Source organism: Chrysochloris asiatica, unplaced genomic scaffold (genome assembly GCF_000296735.1).
Source record: "Chrysochloris asiatica unplaced genomic scaffold, ChrAsi1.0 scaffold00117, whole genome shotgun sequence".
NCBI classification, from domain to species: Eukaryota; Metazoa; Chordata; class Mammalia; order Afrosoricida; family Chrysochloridae; genus Chrysochloris; species Chrysochloris asiatica.
In genome coordinates this window covers 7,104,675-7,124,889 of record NW_006408635.1, presented here as the reverse complement: position 1 = coordinate 7,124,889, position 20,215 = coordinate 7,104,675, and the positions used below count along the sequence as shown (strand labels likewise).

Below are 20,215 nucleotides of genomic sequence, written 5' to 3'. Positions count from 1 at the left end.
AAACCGGGCAATGATGCTGAAGAGTAGAGGGTAAGACCGATTTGCTCAGACCAGGACTAATTAGTCAATGTGAGGCGATCTCCAGCTTCCCGCCCAGTTTCTCCTGTTGGTTACACTGATATATTTTATCTACAGGACAGAACTTGTTTCTCTGCTGTGTGGCTGGGCGAGTCAGTGGCTGACTAACCACCAGTTCATGGGCATTTCCAGTGTGGCTCCCCCTTTACCCTTGGGTGTATTTCCACAGGGCCTCATGGAGAACAAAGCTGATGGTAACTGAAAAAACATACAGCTGTTGCAAACATAACCAACATGGGAACTGAAAGGGGAGACACCACGGCTTAGAGAACACGATAAAGAACGGAAAGAAACTGCTATGCTAAGTCAGCTGGCCGTCCTCTTCTTATGAGTCCCTTGTTGTTGTTAAGTGCCATCGAGTCATTTCCAACTCATAGCGACCTTGTATACGGTTTCCGAGGAGTGAATGGCGGGTTTGAGCCACCAACCCTGCAGTTCAAACTGACCTTATGGGTCAGTGCTTAACCTACACCACCACACCAGGACTCTAGTTCTGCGTTACTGTTGTTAATACCAATGAGTCAGATCCGAATCATAGCGACCCTACATAGCATTTCTGGGGAGTTTGAACCACCAACCTTGTGGCTACCAGGCCAGTGCTTATCTTACAGCACCACACCAAGTGCCCTATTTCTATAGCTTCCTACAAACCCTGAGTTAAAAGGGGTAATCTGTTCCCTTCTCAGGGAGGACACAGCTTTAACCTTATGAAACTGTCACACCGTTTGGTTTGTCGGCCTATTGATAAATGAACAATCCAGGAAGCCACGATGGCTCCATCAAAGGTAAGCTAGATCAGCAGGTGTTTGCAGAATCAGTAGTTGTTTCAAAGCTCGACCACTGTGGGCCCCCACACACCCCTGTTTACAGGTTACTTCACTCTCTTTACATCCTGAAAGCTTTGCTCATTAAGTAAACCCACTTTCTCTCCCACCCAGCACCCGCCCACCGGCCAAAATTCTTTAGGAAGTAACGAAGGTACATAGAGCTATGGCGGGGAGGGGCGGTTTAAAAATGGTTAAGCACTCAACTACTAACTGAAAGGCTGGTGGCTTGAATCCAGAGGTGCCTTGAAAGAAACGCCTGGATTCTGGCCCTAAAACATCACAACCTTGAGAACCCTCTGGGGCAGGTCACCTGCGAAACACACGGCGTTGCCAAGAATTGGAATAGACTTCACAGCAAAACGCAAGTCTATACAAGAGGGGTTTCAAAACGTTCATGGAAAAATGCAAGTAGCAGCTCGTACCCATTGGACCTCGTGTGGATGGCTAGGACTGAGCTGACCAGAACCAGATCTGATGAAGATAAAGTCAGCTTGAGGACTAAGGTTTTCAATAACCTCATATGCATGCAAAAGCTGGACAGTGATAAGGATGACCGTAGAAACAGTGATAAGGATGACCGTAGAAGAATTGATGCTTTTGAGTTATGGTGTTGGAGGAGAATATTCAAAGTTCCATGGACTGCCAAAAGAACCAACAGATCCGTTTTTGGAAGAAGTGCAGTCAGAATGCTTCCTGGAGGGCAAAATGGCAAAACTTTGTCTCTCATACTTTGGACATATTGTTAGAAGGGACCAGTCGCTGTAGAAGGATATCATATTTGGTAAGGTGGAGGGTCAGAGAAAAAGAGGAAGACCCCCATCTAGATGGACTGGCCAAGTGGCAGCATCGATGAACTCAAGCATGCCAACAGTAGTGAGGTTGGCCCAGGATTGGGCAGTGTTTCATTCTGCTGTGCATATGGTCGCTATGGGTCGGTACTGACTCCACGGCACCTAAGAACAACAGCATATGGAGCATCCTCACTTACTCTTGCTTCACTAAGCCAGTACATTTTTGGACCTGTTTGGAGTCAGGGTAACTTATACTCTGATTCTCAATAGCAACAGTGCGATCCCAGTCAGGATAGGGGAGCTTATGCTGTGTAACCAACAACTCCAAAATGTAAGCGACTCAATAGTAATAGGAACTTTTTTTCTTTAGAAACTTTTTACTGTGAATCGAGTGAAGGTTTACAGACAAGATCAGCAGTTTCACACGCATCAAATCATACCCTTTGTTTCATCTCAATGATTGCAATCCCCTCCCTGCAATAACAATGACCTCGGTTCCTCAGTGTGGTTCCTATTGGCATCCCACCCACCTTCCCATCCTTTCTCAACTTTGTCCTGAGGTAAATGTTGCCCTCTTGATTTTGAATGGTTGACCATTCCTAGGTGAGTGTAACTAACTAGTGCTGCCATGCCCCCTTTATATCTATGTACTGCCAGGTTTTTGTATTGTGGTGGCTTACGTGTTTCTATGATTCTGGAAGCTATGCCACTGGGATATTAAATACCAGCAGGGCCATCCATGGTGGTAGATTTCAGGTGAGCTTCCAGACTAGGATGAAGAGGTGGATTACATCTGAATATTCTGCCACTAAAAAGTATAAATAGCAGTGAAGCACTGTCAGATAGCATCAGAGTATTGAATATTGAAACATGAAGAATAGCACCAGAATATTGTTAGATGGAGTGCCGGAAGGTGACAGACATTCTCAGGTTGAAAGGCACCCAGCCAAAATACTAGTGAGGAAGAGCTGCCGCCTCAAAGTAGAGTTGACTGTGATGAGGTGAATGAAGTTTTCAGAACATTCTTTTTTTTCCCCATGCTTAAAAAAAAAAAAAAAAAATTTTTTATTGCATAGCAAATCAGGCTCCCATTTGACAATTTCTGAACAAATGGTTCTGTGACATTAGTTACATTTCTCATGGTAGATCGTCTCCTAATTGTGTTCCGTTTGTTCAATTCCCAGTACTTTAGTTTTCCCTGTCCCCTTTGACCTCACACTGAGGGTATGTAGTGCCCTGATCTTAAGGGTAATTAATAGTCTTGATTCTGTGTTCTCTTATGCTAGTTTACTAAAAGGTTATCTCAGGAGATAGGCTTGGTTTTAGGTTCAAAGAGTGCCTCAGGACAATAGTATCAGGGAGTACTCTGTTTTCTATTGGTCCAGTTTGTTTGAACTTTTTTAAAAATAAAGAATTTAAGTTCTTCTAAATTTTTCACTCCCACTCTCTCAGGAACCATCTATTCTGACCTGGTCAGTACAATCAGCATGGCAACTGGCCACCATAGAGTTCTGGTCTCACGGTAAATGTGACTGTGGCTCACGTAGACTTGTTTCTTCTCTGAGCTTTTGCTTACTTTCTTACTGTGTGCTCCTTTTGGGCAGAGGCCTATAGTTTTATCTAGCTGGTAGCTTGAGAACCTTTAAGACCTCAGGCTTTACTCACTTATTATGCCAATTGTCTGATGTATCCAAGGGATAACTCAGTCTGTGGAGTATCTATACTTGTGTTTTCAATGAATAAATGTGCCTGTACCTACATGGACCTATTGCCTTGAAGGCATTTAACAACAATAGATACTTCTATCTGTTCTCACCTATGTCACCTGTCCAAAATCAAAACTCAATCCACTGCCTTCAAGTCAATTCCAATTCATAGGTCAGAATGGAACTGCTCCATAGGGTTCTCAAGGCTATAAATCTTGGCAGATTGCCGCATGTTTCTTCCCAATAGCTGGTTGTTGGTTCAGACCTTGACCTTTTAGTCAGAACATTCATTTATTAGTGGGGCATGACTTAAAATGAGGAGAAATCACTGCAAATGTAAGGACCAAACTGATTTTACCTGATTTTGCCTACCTAGAAACTGCTTGACTAAACTCTAGTCAGGCTCAGGAAAGCATTTTAAATAGACAAGGCCTCAGTTATTAATTCCCTCCAGAGGCAAGGTCAATCTCCATTCTGTACATTAGCCTGAACACGTACTCTAGCTCCAAGAATATGATATATGTATGAATAGCCAGGCAGCTCAAGGCCAGAGGCCAGATGTTTTCCTTTACCCTAGCCTAAGAACAAAGACCACCAGTCCTGACCAATTAAACTGTAACATCTCATAGTTTGCCAATTGTTAACCAATCCAAAGATTGTAAAGCTGAGAAACCTGAGCTGTTTGAAAATTCTATAAAAACCCTGCAGACAATGAATTCGGGGCTCTTTCCCTATTCCGAAATGTCGGATAAGGTTAGAGACCTGGCTCGAGCTTGATTAAACAACCCTTATATATTTGCATCGGTACACGGCTCCTGGGTGGTCTTTGGGGACCCTGAATTCTGGGCATAACACAAACATCCATTAAAAATCAGAACATGGTATGTAAGAAGTATGAATCTGGGAAAATTGGAAGTTGTCAAAAATGAAAAAGAATGTGTAAACATCAATATCTTGGGTGTTAGTGAGCTGAAATTGACTGATATTGGCCATTTTGAATCTGACAATCACATGGTTTACTATGCCAGGAATGACATATTGAAGAGGAATGGTGGCGCATTCATCATCAAAAAGAACATATCAAGATCTGTCCTGAAGGACAATGCTGTCTGTGATAGGGTAATAGTCACATGCCTACAAGGAAGACCAGTTATTACCATTATTATTCAAATACATGTATCAACTACCAGTGATGACAAAATTGAAAAATTCTGCCAAATTCTTCGGTTTGAAATGTATCAAACATGAACTCAAGATGTATTGATAATTGCTAATGATTGGAATGCAAAGGTTGGGAACAAAGAGGATGGATCAATAGTTTGAAAATCTGGCCTTGGTGATAGAAATGTTAAAGGAGATTGCATGATAAAATTTTGCAAGACAAGTAACTTATCCACTGGAAATACCTTTTTAAAAAGACATAAAAGATGACTATGTACATGGACTTCACCAGATAGAATACACAGAAAATAAACTGACTACGTCTATGGGAAGAGACGGCGGAAAAGCTCCACATCATCAGCCAAAACAAGACCAGGTGCAGACTGTGAAACAGACCATCAATTGCTCATTCGCTAGTTAAGGCTGAAGCTGAAGAAAATAAAATCGAGTCCACAAAAAACAAAATATGACCTTGAACATATCCCACCTGAATTTAGAGATCACCTGAGGAAAAGATTTAATGCATTCGACACCAATGACCGAAGACCAGAAGAATTGTGGGATGACCTCAAGAATGAGATAAGAAGTATAGAATGAAGGAAAAGACCAAAGTGGATGTCAGAGAAGACTCTGAAACTTGCTCTCCAGCGTAGAGATGCTAAAGCAAATGGAAGAAATGAAGTAGAGGAGCTAAAGATAATGTTTCAAAGGGTATTTTGGGAAGACAATATTGAGTATTATAATGAAATGTGCAAAAATCTGGAGTTAGAAAACCAAACGTGTAAAGAACACAGTCAGCATTTCTCAAGCTGAAAGAACTGAAGACAACCTCAAATCTTGGCTTGCAATACTAAAGGATTCTTGGGCAAAATATTGAACGACGCGGGAAGCATCAAAAGAAGATGGAAGGAATACACAGAGTCACTCTACACAGAGTCAGCCATTTCAAGGGGTAGCATATGATCAAGAATCAATGGTCCTGAAGGAATAAGTCCAAGGCACACTGAAGGCATTGGGTGAAGAAGAATTGAAATCTTTCAAAGACCTGATGCAGCACTGGAGGCACTCACTCATCTATGCCAGGAAATTTGGAAGACAGCTACCTGGCCGACTGATTGGAAGAGATCCATATTTGTGCCCATTCCAAAGAGAGGTACCCACTCTAGATTTTAGAGATGAATGTTGGGACTTCTATTGCCACCCATGATGCAGCAGCAGAGACCAGACCAGTTTATCCCTCACCTCTCCTTAAACAGAAACCAGGTCAGTGTCCATGAAAACCAGCAGGTCTGGACCCCTAGGGAAGAGAAACAAACAAGGTGAGCGTCAGCATGGCCCCAGATCCCTGCCTGAATGCTACTTCCAGGCCTGATTCAGGGAGGAAGAAGCCAGTTAGGGCTTGGTGTTGGTCCTGCTGAGTGGAGCACCGAGATTAGACTGCCAGGAGGTCAGGACAACTCGAGTTTGAAGAGCAGAATTCAGGAGAAGGGGAGCTACATGGAGAGAGAGTAAACGCTGGCAGTCCATAGGAAAGTCCTTTAGAAACTGAGGGAAATGATGAGAAGGTACTGATTGAGCCGCTAGAAATCAGTAACAAACAACGCATACAGAGCTGCTGACAGTCCATATCATCATAACACAGGCACCCATGGGATCCTCAGAAGGGTACGGCCTTGACAAGGGGGTGACGTCAGGCCTGGATTAAAGGCTGTTCTGGTCTTACATTATAAGGCATAGAGCAAACCTTGAGGGGGACTAAACTGATCTCAAGTTACTGAAATGCATGTCAGAAAAAAGTCAATGCTGTTTTTAAAGCAACAAAACATAACCCAGCTGCTAATATTGCCAAACTGACAACGTCCAACATCTAATTTAAAAAATACCAGGCATGTCAACAAGACAGACAATTCAATTAAAAAATGGGAGGAAGAGTTGAATGGTCATTTCCTCCAAAGTTACACAAATAGCCGGTGGTGGCACTGGTGTGCTGTTGAGTTGGTTCAGACTCACACCAACCCTGTATTGGGTTTCTGAGGCTGTAAACTTCAACAGGAGCAGAAAGCCTCACCTTTCTTTGGCAGAGTAGCTGGTGGACTTGAATCTTGTGATTAGCAGCCCACCTTGTAACCCACGAGGCCACTAGAGTTCCTCAAGTTCCAAGAGATACATGAAAAGACATGCAACACCACTGGCCATAGGACAACGCAGTCAAAGCCACAGTGAGATCCCACCTCAGGCCCACTTGTTGCTGTTGAGTAAGTATGGTGACAATCAGGTGCTGTCGAGTCAGTTCTGGGTCATAGTGAGCCCATGAAGAACAGAACGTTACATTGCCCGGTCCCGCGTCGTCCTCACAATCCTTGTGTTGGAGTCCATTGTTGCAGCCACTGGTATTCCAGCTCATGAAGGGTCGGTCTTCCTCTTTTCATCGACCCTCCACTGTACCAAGCTTGATGGCCTTTTCCCTCCTGATGAAATATCCAAAGTACATGAGGTGAAATCTCCCCTTCCTGGCTTCTAAGGACCTGTCTGCTGTTACTTATTCCAGATAGATTTGTTTGTTCTTCAGGTAATCCATGGGATAATCGATATCTGCCAACACCATCATCCACAGGCATCAGTTATGGTGTCTTACCTATTTATTCACTGCCCAGCTTTCGCATGCATGCTGTTGATTGTCACTGAGGCAGTTCTGACTCATAGTGACACTGTACAGGGCTTCTGAGGCCTGTACATCTTTGCAGGAACAGAAAGCCTCATCTTTCTCCCACAAAGCGACTAGTGGGCTTGAACCGCTGACCTTGTGGTTCACAGTCCAGTGCTTATCCTATGGAGCCACTGTGCATCTCTTTCACATGTGTAACTGAAAATACCACTGCTTGGGTCAGACTCATTTAGCCCTCAATGTGATATATGTGTTTTTAAACACTTTATAGTTTTAAAGGTCTTTTGTAGTAAATCTGTCCAATGCAATACGTCATTGGGTTTTTTAACTGCTGCTTCCATGAGCATTGATTGTGGAGTCAAGTAAAATGAAACCCTTGGCAACTTGGATCTTTTCTCCACTTATCATGATGCTGCTGATTGGTCCAGTGGTGAGCTTTCGTGTTTTATGCTGAGTTGTAATCTAGATTGACAGCTGTTGTTATTAATGTAGTATAAATCTAAAGCAAATTAAGTAAACAAATGAAAATGTAATTCCAATGCCCTTGTTAAGTGTCTTCCAGTTGGTTCCAATTCATAGTCACTGTGTATAGGTTTTCTAAGGAGTGGCTGGCGGGTTTGATGTGCTAACTTGTGGTTAGCTGTTCAGTGCTTATCCTAGATGACTCCACCAGGGCTCCACGCCTATACTGTTCTTCCCTTACACTGTCATAAGTGGCATCTCTCTGTACTCTGTGTCCAATGATACGCATTCCTAATTACGTTTATGCATTTGTTCTTTTAAACCGTGTCAGGTATTATAAAAGGACAACATAAAAGGACCATAAAACCAACCCAGGACATTTTTTTTTACTGGAGTTCTTTTTCTTTATATGACTTTAAAGTACTGTTGGTTTCGACCCATAGGGAACCTATATAGGGTTTCCAAGGAGTGGCTGGTACTGTCTAGATGAAGGAATTGAATTTAGCCTGAAATTGTTCCCTTATCTGGAGTAACCTCAGAGCTCACAACCTTCATGGGACCCAGGGACACCCCTATTTCTATCCCTTCCACAGAGCACCACCTGCCCTTTAACCTCTTACCCTGAGAATCAGTTCTGATGGCTAAGGTGCAAAACAGGAAGTCAAGTCTGTATCCTGGGTGCTAATGAGAATGGAATCAATTTTAAAACATAATTGAAAGTAGGCAAATGAGGCGGCCTGAGTGAGTCTGACTCTCACTTCATGCAAGAGAGTGAGGATACAAGTCCCTGGTCCCCACTCTCCAGCTATCACCTGCAGAGGGCAGCCTGCGATGTTGCATTTGGTGTTCAAACCATAAACTCAGGACTTCTGGCCCCCCTGCTGCTGAGAACAGATCTGGGAAGGCCACAGAAACCTGCTTGCCAAAGAGCTAAGAATAACACAAATCTTGGTGAGGAGGTTTTCCTTTCCTACGGCCTCAGGAACATTTACTTGAGGGAAGTTGTGTTCCGTCAGGATCCTCTAACTTAATCCGCTCATTATCTTGTGACGGATCAGTGTATGTCAAAACAGAGACATCTCACGATGCCTGGATTGTCTCAGGGGCTATGAGGCTTGGAGCCCATGAGTGGCGGACTTTTCGTTCCCTCATTTATTTAACAGAGATACGATTTTTATGGAAGGAGACAGTTGGCAGCTAAGTGCTGTGGAGTCAATGAGAGTCAATGGCCTGGGGACAGAGAAGCACTATGTGGGATCCCCGTGGGGCACTGCAGGGTCAGCACTTCAAACCCACCAATTACTCCTTGAATATCCTATGCAGGGCTGCTGTGAGTCAGAACTGACTTGATGGCACTTAACAACAACCAAGTGGGGAAAAATCAGGGCTCTCTGCTCTCTTCCCCTGCCATCTGCTCTTTGCCAGCATCCCCTCCTTACTTACGTGCCCGGAACAGAATCGGCGGCCTGGAAGCCAGTTCCTGGTCTTCAATTGGCAGGTTTGAGAGAGATGAAAGCAGAGTTCTGGGACCCATCCTCCTCTGTCCTATAACTGGTGACAGCCAGACCCACAGGCCTGAGCCCCAACACCGGGAAGACCACAGGGCTGGAAGCAATTCAAAAGGCCCGTTCGCATTTTCTGCCACTACCGGTGGGAGAAGTCCGGTGTGGAGAGATGAAGACTGTACTAGGTGATATGTTGGTGTTAGCACTGGTGTGGTGCTGTGGGTTAATGCACTGGACTGCAAAGTTGGCTTGAACCACAAGGTCAGTGGTTCAAGCCCACCAGCCTCTTCTTGGAAAGGCGGCTATGGGTCGGAACGAACTTGATGACACCTTCACAAAGCACTACTTCCAAACTGTGGCAATTCCTGTGTCCCAGGAGCTATGATCAGTTCCACCACAACTGGGAAACATTTGGCCCCACATTGCATGGTGTCTCCGTTTTACACAGTCTGAAATGAGAGGTGGTATGTGTGATTGGGTGAGACCATACAGTTTGCCCTCTAGCTACATTTAAAAGAAGTCATCTCAGAAGCAGAGATGGAAGATCCCAGGACCATCAATAAGGAAAAGCATGAGTGGAGTGTGAGACAATGAGGCAACAGCTGAGGCGGTGGCATGGGCAGAGCAGCATCAGACTCTAGGCCTATGGGACCGAGTAAGCTGAGCGTCTGTGGGCTGGAGACTGGCTTGAAGAATGTGCCCTGCCCTTAGGGCATGTGCAGCCTCACTAAAGAGCTTAGAGTCACTCACTAGGGCAGGACAGAGACCAAGGGGCCACATGGCTGAGAGGCTGAAGACAAGGGTGAGGCGTGCCTGCAGTATGGCGCCCCCACTGGAGAGCTGCTGCATCCAGTGGTTTCTGATCCTGAATTGTACCCTGTTCATTTCCCTAATAAACCCCCTAATTGTGAGTATTTTGAGTTCTGTGTGGTCATCACAATGGATTATCCAACCCAGGGAGTGCTGTGGGCAGGATGGCTGGTGTCACAATAGGCTAAAGAAGGGATTGTTACTGTTATTGTTAAGTGCCAGTGAGTTGGTTCCGACCCATAGTGACCCTGTATAGGGTTTTCTAAGAGCTTAGGAGCAGCTGGTAAGCGTGAACTGTGGACCTTTGCAGTTCAAACTGACTTTGCAGTGCAGCACATTAACCCACAGTGCCACACCAGGACTCCGTTAAAGAAGGCTGTTGTTGGCACAGGGTTCCCGAGGCTGTAAATCTTTACAGGAGCAGAAAGCCTCATCTTTCTCCCACAGAACAGCTGGTAGTTTCAAACTGCCAACCTGAGGTTAGCAGCCCAATTTGTAACCACTACGCTACCAGAACCACTGACTCATTAGCCCACAGTGCCACTAAGGAGCTCTGGTAGCGTAGTGGTTACGAATTGGGCTGTGAGCCGCAAGGTCAGCAGTTCAAAACCACCAGCTGTTCTGCGGGAGAAAGATGAGGCTTTCTGCTCCCCGTAAAGATTTACAGCCTCGGAAACCCTGTCCAGGGTCACTATGAGTTGGAACCGACTCCATGGCACATAACAACAACATGTTACCAGAACCACTAGGCTACCAGAGGAGAACTCCTCATCTTTCTCTTGCGGAACCATTGGCAGTTTAGAACTGACGACTTTCAGGCTAGCAGTCCGATTTATAACCACTACGCTATCAGAGCTCCTTTTAAAGGAGGTTGTTGTTGTTAACTGCTATTGAGTCGGTTCCGACCCACAGCAACCCAGTTTAGGGTTTCCGAGGAGCAGCTGGTGAGCTTGAACCGCCGACCTTGCAGTTCAAACGGCTTTGCAGTCTGGGGGTAGCAGGGTGGAATTATGTCTGACCTCTGCTTCATAGGATTTGGCCTTGGGCTAACTTTGAAGTTAATTTCCTTTCTCCCTTGTGAAACCAGGACAAGACAGACAAGGTACATACATGGTTTTTACAGGAGGACAACCATACTGGTAAGATATACTTAGCATGGAATGGTCATTCAAAATCAAATGAACAACATTTTCCTAAGGACAAAGTTGAGAAGGGATTGGAAGGTGGATGGAATTCAAACAGGAACCACAGGGAAGCAGCAGGATACTCTTGTTGCATGGAGGGGATTGTAATCATTGAGATGAAACAAAGTGTAGGATTTGTTGAACGTAGAGCTGATGATCTTGTCTGCACACCTTCACCTAATTCACAATAAAAAGTTAGAAATGTCACTTGGAGATTCTTGGGAGTATCAACATCGAATAGCTCTTCTATTATTTTCTTTCAAATTCCCATTGTTCTTCCTGGTTCCGCGTCTGCTGCCATTGCTTGGAGTATTACAGATTCCTCAGCTGTTTTCCTGACCTTTTGCTTAGCGCAATTCCTTCAGACCATCTGGAGGTTCTGGTGTGACACTGCAGGTTAATGCACTGGACCACAAGGTCGGGGATTCCAGTTCATCAACCACTTCTTGGAAACCCTATACAGGGTCACTCTGGGTTGGAACCAACTCAGCAGCACTTAACAACAACTATCTGCAAGTACACACTGGGCGCTGGTGTTTGTTTTTCATAGCTCCCGGGGGGGGTGGGGGGGGGATTGTGATGTGTTTCTAGGCTTGGTAACTCTGACTTACACACCACCGTGGGGTTGGTTCTGACCCACAACAACCCTGTCTAGGGTTTCCAAGACTGTGAATCTTTACAGGAGCAGCCAGCCTCATCGTCCTCCCATGGAATGGCTGGTGAGTTTGAACTTCCGACCTTGTGGGACACAGTCCAGTGCTTATCTGACAACATTATTAATTCACATCAATCAAAATGCCTTTTAGGGAAAAATTAATTATTTTCAGCAGCTAACAGTAAGAAGAAATTAACAAGAAAAATCACACAAAAACACCAAAAACTGCCTTGGAAAAGTGCTTTGAGAATTTACAGTTTTTTTTTTTTTAAAAAAATTTTATTTATACGTTGGCTTCTACATGAGCGTAAGTTTGTGTAAAACATTTATACATTCTTTACAATTTGTACATATCATAAACACTGTTCTATGGGGTCTTATAAAAGAAAAATCAAGTGGGGAAAACTACTTATAAAAGGCTAACAAACCCCTGACATAGCGGAGCGAGGCCTTCCATCTTCAGGTCCATTTCATTGCCTCATTGCGTATGTTTTGGTTTCATCCTGTGTTCTGGCCTGCAGGCTCCATTTTGTTTGACATAATGACAGGGTCCTGGGAGAGGAAGCAGTGAGATTATGTAGTAAGGCAGCTGCGGTCCATCTGCAAGGACAATGGCATGTGGACACTTGGGGGTTTCGACAGAAAGCTGACAGGTGGCTAAAATTCTGTGTGCTTTGTGGCGTTCGCTGAAGTTACTAGTAACCAGGGAAATCGTCGGAATTTAGGACCAAGTCAGAAAGATCAGCACAACATGCTTTTCCCTGAACTCAGAGGCCCTGAGCCCACTGCATATTCCTTTCAGTGGGGAGGGGAGAGGTTTCAGACAAGCAGCTGACCTGCTCCTCCAATCCAGTTCTAAAGCACATGCTCCGCACGGCCTCTCTCCTGTGGGACGGATGGACCTCAGTGGTTCAGACTTACTCTAACGACATCGGTGCTCGCCTGGTGGGGCCTGAAGTGCAGACAGAGGAAGCCCTGGTCCTCATGGGAGAACCCCATAAAAACCTACTGCCAGTCAGTTGATTTTGACTCACAGTGCCTACAGACAGAGAACTGCCCCACAGGGTCTCCAAGAGTCCTGGTGTAGTAGTGTAGGTCAGTGTGAACCGCAAGGCTGGAAACCCGTTACAGGGTCGCTGTGAGTTGGAACTGGCTTGACAGCACTTAACAACAATGATCTTTATAGAAGCAGACAGCCACATCTTTCTCCCACGGAGTCAGCAGCTGGTGGTCTGGAACCGCTGGCCTTTCCATTAGCAGCTGAGCACTTAACCAGGGCTCTCTACTCATGTGAGAACAAAACATCCAAGGTCAGCCTGAGGTGGCAAGGTGACAGAGAGTAATTAGGACAAGGGGTCATCAGCTTTGACCTCAGGATACCATGTCCCACACAAGGAGACAGTTGGGCATGCACAGCCCCGCAGTATGTGGAAAGCGTCAGCCCTTGAATCATAAATACGGAAGGGAATGAAAAATGGGCTGATTTTCCTCAATAGAATCCCCAAAGGACTGACAGTTATAAAAATATACAAACATATATATTTTTTATTCTGGCATAGTTCATACTTTTAAGAAAAGTAATTAGTAAGAATTTGACATTGGGTAAGAACTGGGAAATGGCAGGGAGTGGGGGGGGGTGTTATAAATTAGGATTCTCTGTAAAATACTAAATTTTCCATCAAAAATTCTGATCATTGTAACTAGGTTCCAAAAATAGACACCGTTCCCCTTGGTTTTCATTGTGCCTATGGGCGAGGATAAGAGTGCCGTCCCCGGAGGGAGGTGCTACGCTGGCCGCTCATTACCATAAACACAATTCTGTTTCTTTTGGTTTGCTTCTTTCTTTTCCATTTTTTCTGATGATAGGGGGTAAAAAAAATCAACTTGAAATCACAGTGCCCAAGTCAGAAAGAAGCGCTTGGGCGTTTCTTCACGCTTCATCTTGTCTACATTTCCGGAAATCGGCCGAGGGCCTGCCTCAGCTTCTCCGCAATCTGGAGAGAAGACAGAGCCTGTGAGAAGTCGCCCCGCGCGCCCCAGTGTTTGCGATTTACAGCTCCCAGGTCCTAGATTCCTACATTCCCAGGACCTAGATGCCGCCCCGCACACGGGTCCTCGTCTGCGATCCACACTCCCAGGACCCAGGTTCCGCCCCACGCACCAATCCTCATCTGTAAGCTACAGCTCCCAGGACCTGGGCATGACCAAAGGTTCAAATGCTTTAAAACTGCTCTTTTCCTACCCTACCGCCCCTGCCCCAGTTCAGGTCCTGTCCTTGGGGATAGCCTGGGACAGGTCCTTGCGGCTGCTGGCCAGACCTTCCAAAATCATAGAGTGTGCTGCCAACAATGGTGCTGTGTCTACCCCTTTGTGAGGTTTTCTAAGCATGACCCCGCCTCTGGAGCCCGGCCTCTCTCTGCCTCTGTTGTCAGCGGAATGACAAGACTTTTGTCTCTTCAAGTGAGTTGGCCTGGTGAGGTTGTGTGCATACCTAGGTCTCCCATCCCTTGTTGTTGTTGTCAGGTGCCATCGAGTCGGTACTGACTCATAATGAACCTATGCACAGCAGAACGAAACATTGCCTGACCCTGGGCCAACTTCACTATTGTTGCCACACTTGAGTCCATTGATGCTGCCACTTGGCCAATCCTTCTCGTTGGGGGTCTTCCTCTTTTTCTCTGACCCTCCATCTTATCAAACATGATATCCTTCTCCAGTGACTGGTTCCTCCTGACAGTACGTCCCAAGTACGAGGGATGATGTTTGGCCATCAAGGCCTCCAAGGCTGTTCCTTCTTAGAAACCCACATCTCCTAGGCCAGATCTGGAGGCCACGCGTCCTCATCAGTCCCTGCTGGGTCCTCATGTGCGTTCATAAATGCACGCCTCCAGCAGAGCGCTCCCGGGTTACAAGCACCCTGATCCTTGGACCTAACACATCTGCAACCGTGTTTAACATCATCATTCACTGAATGTCTGCCATCTGAACAGACACATAAATGTCAATGCCCAGCATTTTATAGGAAAGTGACCCTGGCCCTAAAGTACTCACACTCCTGTTCACGCAGACAGTGGCTGGATGGCACGCACTCTAGGTTCAATGACACTAATAATTACACTTCACGTGAGCTTGAAAACAATTCTAACATATCCAACAGTCCCCGAATTTCAAGAGCTGTCCTTTAGTTGTTTTCTCACATGCTGTTGTTGCTATGGAGTCGGTTCCGACCCAGAGTGACCCTGTGTCGGGTTTCTGAGGCACAGCTGGTGGGTGCAGTGCAGTGCTGGCCCTGCAGCACCACACCAGGTAGAATTTGCCGTCTGCTTCATGGTGAAGGGCTAACACACAACGGCACCACGTGGTCGGAAGTGGGCAGTCTAGGAACATATAGGAAAGGCGGGAGAACATTGTAGATGAATTCTTCCTGTAAGTGAGTCTCCAAGCCGACTGTCTGCAGCACACGGTTCCAAATCTCAGCCCCGTTTCGGAGCCTGCCATCGGATACAGGCACTTCCAGGCATTTCCCAGTGTCCAGTCCAGGGTGAGTCCTGGTGTGGCACTGTGGATTAATGCACCAAACTACAAAACTGTTTGAACTGCAAGGTTGATGGTTCAAGCTCACCAGTGTGTCCTTGGAAACCCTATACAGGGTCGCTATGGGTCGGAACTGACTCGACGGCACTTAACAACAAAACAAGTCCAGGGGGATGTGTTCCAGGGTGTGAGTGGGGGCACAGTACCTCCACCCACCCCCACACACAGCGGAGACAGACGCAGAAACCAGGCAGCCAGCAGATGCTCAGTTAAAGTCACAGAGCTGCTCTTCAGGTTTCTGAGTCCCACTGAAATATTATAAGGACCTGTGTTTCCTATGCACCCAGTTATACACATTCCTTATTCAGAGGTATGGCGGTTAAAGCAGTCATTCCTGTTTTCTGCATGAAAATACGTATGGTCTCTCTCTTGCTTTCCTTGTGAATTTCCTCTGGTCCTCTATGAAGACCTCAGGCACACACAGTGGCCTTTGCTTTGCTGTGCGGTGCCAGGCGCTGGTTTCCCCCACCCCCGGTGGAGCACGAGGCCATCTCATTCAGGGAAGGATTCGGGGTGGAGTGGGGGGGAGGGGCACACAATAAGGACTCTTGGGGCCTCAGAAAAGCAGGACCTAGTGCCTTTCTCCAAAAGAAAACTTTAAAAAAAAATTTTAAGCCCATGGTTTTTTTTAAAAAAAAAGAACAAGCATGTTATCAAAACAAGACTGAAAAATGTCTGGATATTTAACCTCTTTTGGCGTATTTGGACTCAAACAGACGGAGTAACTTAATGCACTGAGCACACGCCCTCTCCTCGTGCAGACTTACCATCTCGTAGAAGTGCACCTGCTGCTCCAGGTACATGCGGATGACACTGTTGTAATCGTAGATCCGGTTACTGTGGAAATGATTCATCTCCGCTGCAACCAAAACCAAGACATTAGTCAGTTTACCAGCAAGGCTTAAAATGACCACACATGGTTCTTCCGTGTGGTGGTAGGCCTCTGAGAGGGTTAGCTTTCCAGCCAATGGGTGACTTTTGTTGATTTGTAGACTCAATACCATGACAGCCACAGCAGCTGCGGCGTTTATTCTAATAAACTGATCAAGCAGGACAGTGACCTGAGTCACAGAACGTCAGGGAGTGCCTCTTCCGCAGACCTAGCAGGCACCTGGAGGGTCCCCTCTGTGAGGCACTCTGGAAAGGCTGGACAGACGAGGTGGTGGGAGACCTCAGCTAGCTGCCCAGACCACCAAGGGCAACAGTCACACTCAGCCTCTTAGCTGACACATGATGTCCCTCAGCACTGCAGATGACATCGCTCCCCTGCTCCCCTTAGCCGCTCTGTCTCTCAGTGCCCCTCACCATGGACCTTCTGGAGAAGGCCACCACTGTCACGGCTACAGTGACGACTGCTCCCTCCTCTCTTCCTGGACATTCTAGACCCAGGGTGCCCCGCACGGACATAAAATCCTACGAAAGCAAACTGTTCTGAGTTTTATTGTGCAGTTATTTGAAGTTGTAAACAACTTCTTATTTACCTATTAGGATAAGCTCAAGTCTAACACCACAGTCTCCATTCCACAGTCTCCCAGGCCCACAGCTCCAGTCAGGGTCCCCCATCTTTGTCACAGTTACCTGAGCTCTGGAGCATCACCTCCCACTAACTCCGAGTCCTGAAGGCTGTTCCCAGGAAAACCCTGCAGCTACTCTTCATTCTTTTCTCCCCAACACCTTCTTTAAAATACAAAACTGAACCCCACACCAGTTGCCATCGAGTGTTTTCTGGCTCTGGGAGACCCGATGTGTGTCACAGCACACCCACACTCGGCAGGGCTTTTCCAGGTCTGTCTTCATGTCCACTCATGATGGACTTGAATCACTACATTTCATTTAGCAGTTGACAGTCTTCTGGTGAGGCTAATGTCTCCTTTCTCCACTCTATCCCGTGTTACTATCAAACCCTTCCTGCTTTCTTTTGCTCAAAACCTTCTCATGCTTTTTTCAAGGTTAATGTTCTTGTCAAGTCTGGACTCTTCTGTCTGGCTTCCTAACCCCACCCCCTCACCTATATTTAGCACCCCCATAACCTGTCAGCGAACTTTCCTTCCTTAGGCCAGAGCACAACCTTCCCGCTCTCGTGTGTTCCTGCAAGCTCTACCCACTCATCAGAACACAAGGATGCACTGGCTACTAACACAGCACACCAATCCATAAACATCCATCAGTACCATCTTCTGTACTAACAGAAACCCTGGGCGAGCAGTGGATTAAGCATTGGACTGTCAACTGAAAGGTCAGCAGTTCAAACCCACTAGCTCTGCAGGAGAAAGATAAGGCCGTCTGGGAAGCCATACTCTCTCCTACAGGGTGGCTCTGAGTCGGAATCGACTCAGTGGCAGTGGGTTCTAGGTTCGTTCTGGACTAGCAGTTCCAGTTGGGTGTCAAACACTATCTCCGCACTCCCTGTACCTCCCACTGAGCGTATGAGCTAGGCTCTGCAATGGAACCCCACATTTGGAGAGGCACTGGAGTGAAGAGCAATACAAGGAGTTTACGGTGCTACTGAGAAAGACCATAGATGCACAGGTGGAAGCAGGTAAACATGTGGAGAATTAAATAAACTTCACAGATTTTCCCAAGACTGGGATCCTACAAACAAGAAGCCAACAGGGGAATTTTACAACTGCGTGTATTGATTTAACTCTTGTCCACAGCTGGATCTCTCTTCACAAAGACAAATGATAAACTTTTCAGCGGGGGGGGGGGGATGTCCATTACTCATAAACGTCGTATCTTACCTTGTAACGCGTAAGACATGATGCCAACACGTTTCACCATGTTCTGCTTGTCTTGTGGGGTGATTTTACTAGTTGCAACGAGTTTATCACTGTCTTTCACTTTTTCTATTGCTCCCTGTGAAACAGAAAATGCAGCAGCAGTATTAAGAGAATAAAGCTGAGAGGATGAGCCATTCGTTTCTAATAGAACACAAATTCTACAACTGACTGGCTGTTGAACAGGAAAATGACCCAAGAAAATAAGGACATAAATGCATGCAAATTTAACTTCCTGCAAATCGCTTGGAAGCACAAAGACAGCTATTCTTAAGAAACGTAATTAGGCTAAAACAGAGTGTTTTATGCCGCAGCAAACTGGAAAGGGGACAAGCTAGCACTTGATCTCTGTCACAGATTACGCCGCTGCCTGGTGAGAGTGGATGAGCAGGTTTAGAGACGCACACGGGAACAGTCTCTCCCAAAGAGGCTGCCTGGCACTGAGGTACTGCTTCACAATTTGAGTTTTGTGTGGAATTTTTCTTAAGAGGCACTGAATCAACTTAAAATTGATAATTAGACAGCAGTCATTGTAAAATCTACCAAACTGTTGTCACACCAGCAACAGCGCACTGCTGGGGCGTTTAGAGCTGCCTGCCGGGCCCCTGGTCACTCAGGAGCAAGTCTAGGCTGAGCACTCCCTCTCTGTGCCACTAGTTCCCATGTTTTCCCACGCTGCCCACAGCCTCTTGTGTATCCACACGGCCGCTTCACGGTGCGTAAATCGTAAAGCAAAGCCCTTACAACAGAGCCACATGGCAGTGCTGTTCCCATGACACGCCAGCCCCTCACAGAGAGTTGACTCATAAAGCCAAGTAAATCCTAATAGACTAAAAAACTAGTTGGTAGAATGTTCAGGACTCTGAGATGACAAAAAAGTTTTGGAAAAATTAAACAGAATCAAATGTGAGGCTGCTCCACACTAACTTTTTATTTAGTTAAAAATACCTTTTATTCTGTGAATTATAGTTTCCTTTTCATTAATACAGATAAAGATACAGAAACAATACTGATAATTTTCATGGTAAGAAACCCTTCAAGGACAAGACACAAATTTACCTGAGCAGATTAAAAAGGGCCTCACTGATCAGAGCCACCAACTCACAAGCCACCACTCCTCTGTCAGTCTGTCGTCCTGTGGTGGCTTGTGAGTTGATGTGATTCTGGAAGCTATGCCACGGCTATTTTAAATAATAGCACAGGGTCACCCATGGTGGACAGGTTTCAGATGAGTTTCTAGACGAAGACACACTAGGAAGAAGGAGTGACGAACTACTTCCGAATATTTAGACACTGAAAACCTTATGAATAGCAGAGACACACTGTCAGATAGAGTGCTGGAAAGTGAGAACCTCAAGTTGGAAGGCCCTGAAAATGCGACTGGGGAAGAGCTGTCTCCTCAAAGTAGAGTTGACCGTGATGACGCGAATGGAGTAAAGCCTATGGGAGAAAAGCCTGTGGGACCTTCATTTGCTGGTGGGGCACAACACAAACTGAAGAGAAACAGCTGTAAACATCCACTGAAAATCGGAACATGGAATATACGAAGTATGAATCTGGGAATACTGGAAGTTGTCAAAAATACAATGGAATGCATAAACATCGATATCTTAGGCATTAGTGAGCTGAAATAGACTGGTATTGGCCATTTTGAATCTGACAGCCACATGGTTTACTATGCCGGGAAGGACAAATTGAAGAGGAATGGTGTTGCATTCATTGTCAAAAAGAACATATCCAGATCAGTCATGAGGTACAACACTGTCTGTGATAGGATAATATCCATGCACCTACAGGGAAGAACAGTTAATACCACAATTATTCATATTTACACACCAACCACTAAAGCCAGTGAGGAAGAAATTGAAGAATTCTACCAACTTCTTCAATCTGAAATAGATCAAACATGCAATCAAGATGTATTGATCATTACTGGTGATTGGAATGCAAAGGTTGGGAGCAAAGAGGAAGGATCAGTGGTTGGAAAATAGGCCTTGGTG

General features: G+C 45.8%; 1 protein-coding gene across 1 annotated transcript in view; it reads right to left on the bottom strand.

Annotated features, from left to right (window-relative positions):
- Positions 1-13,790: 13,790 nt before the first annotated feature.
- The window catches only part of SNX9 (sorting nexin 9), a 177,616-nt gene continuing 171,191 nt past the window's right edge, over positions 13,791-20,215 (bottom strand). The window contains exons 20-22 of the mRNA XM_006868478.1: positions 18,180-18,294; positions 16,206-16,297; positions 13,791-13,838 (exon numbers count right to left, since the gene is read on the bottom strand). Coding sequence (XP_006868540.1) covers positions 13,791-13,838; positions 16,206-16,297; positions 18,180-18,294 — 255 coding nt within the window. The remainder of the gene's footprint in view (positions 13,839-16,205; positions 16,298-18,179; positions 18,295-20,215) is intronic.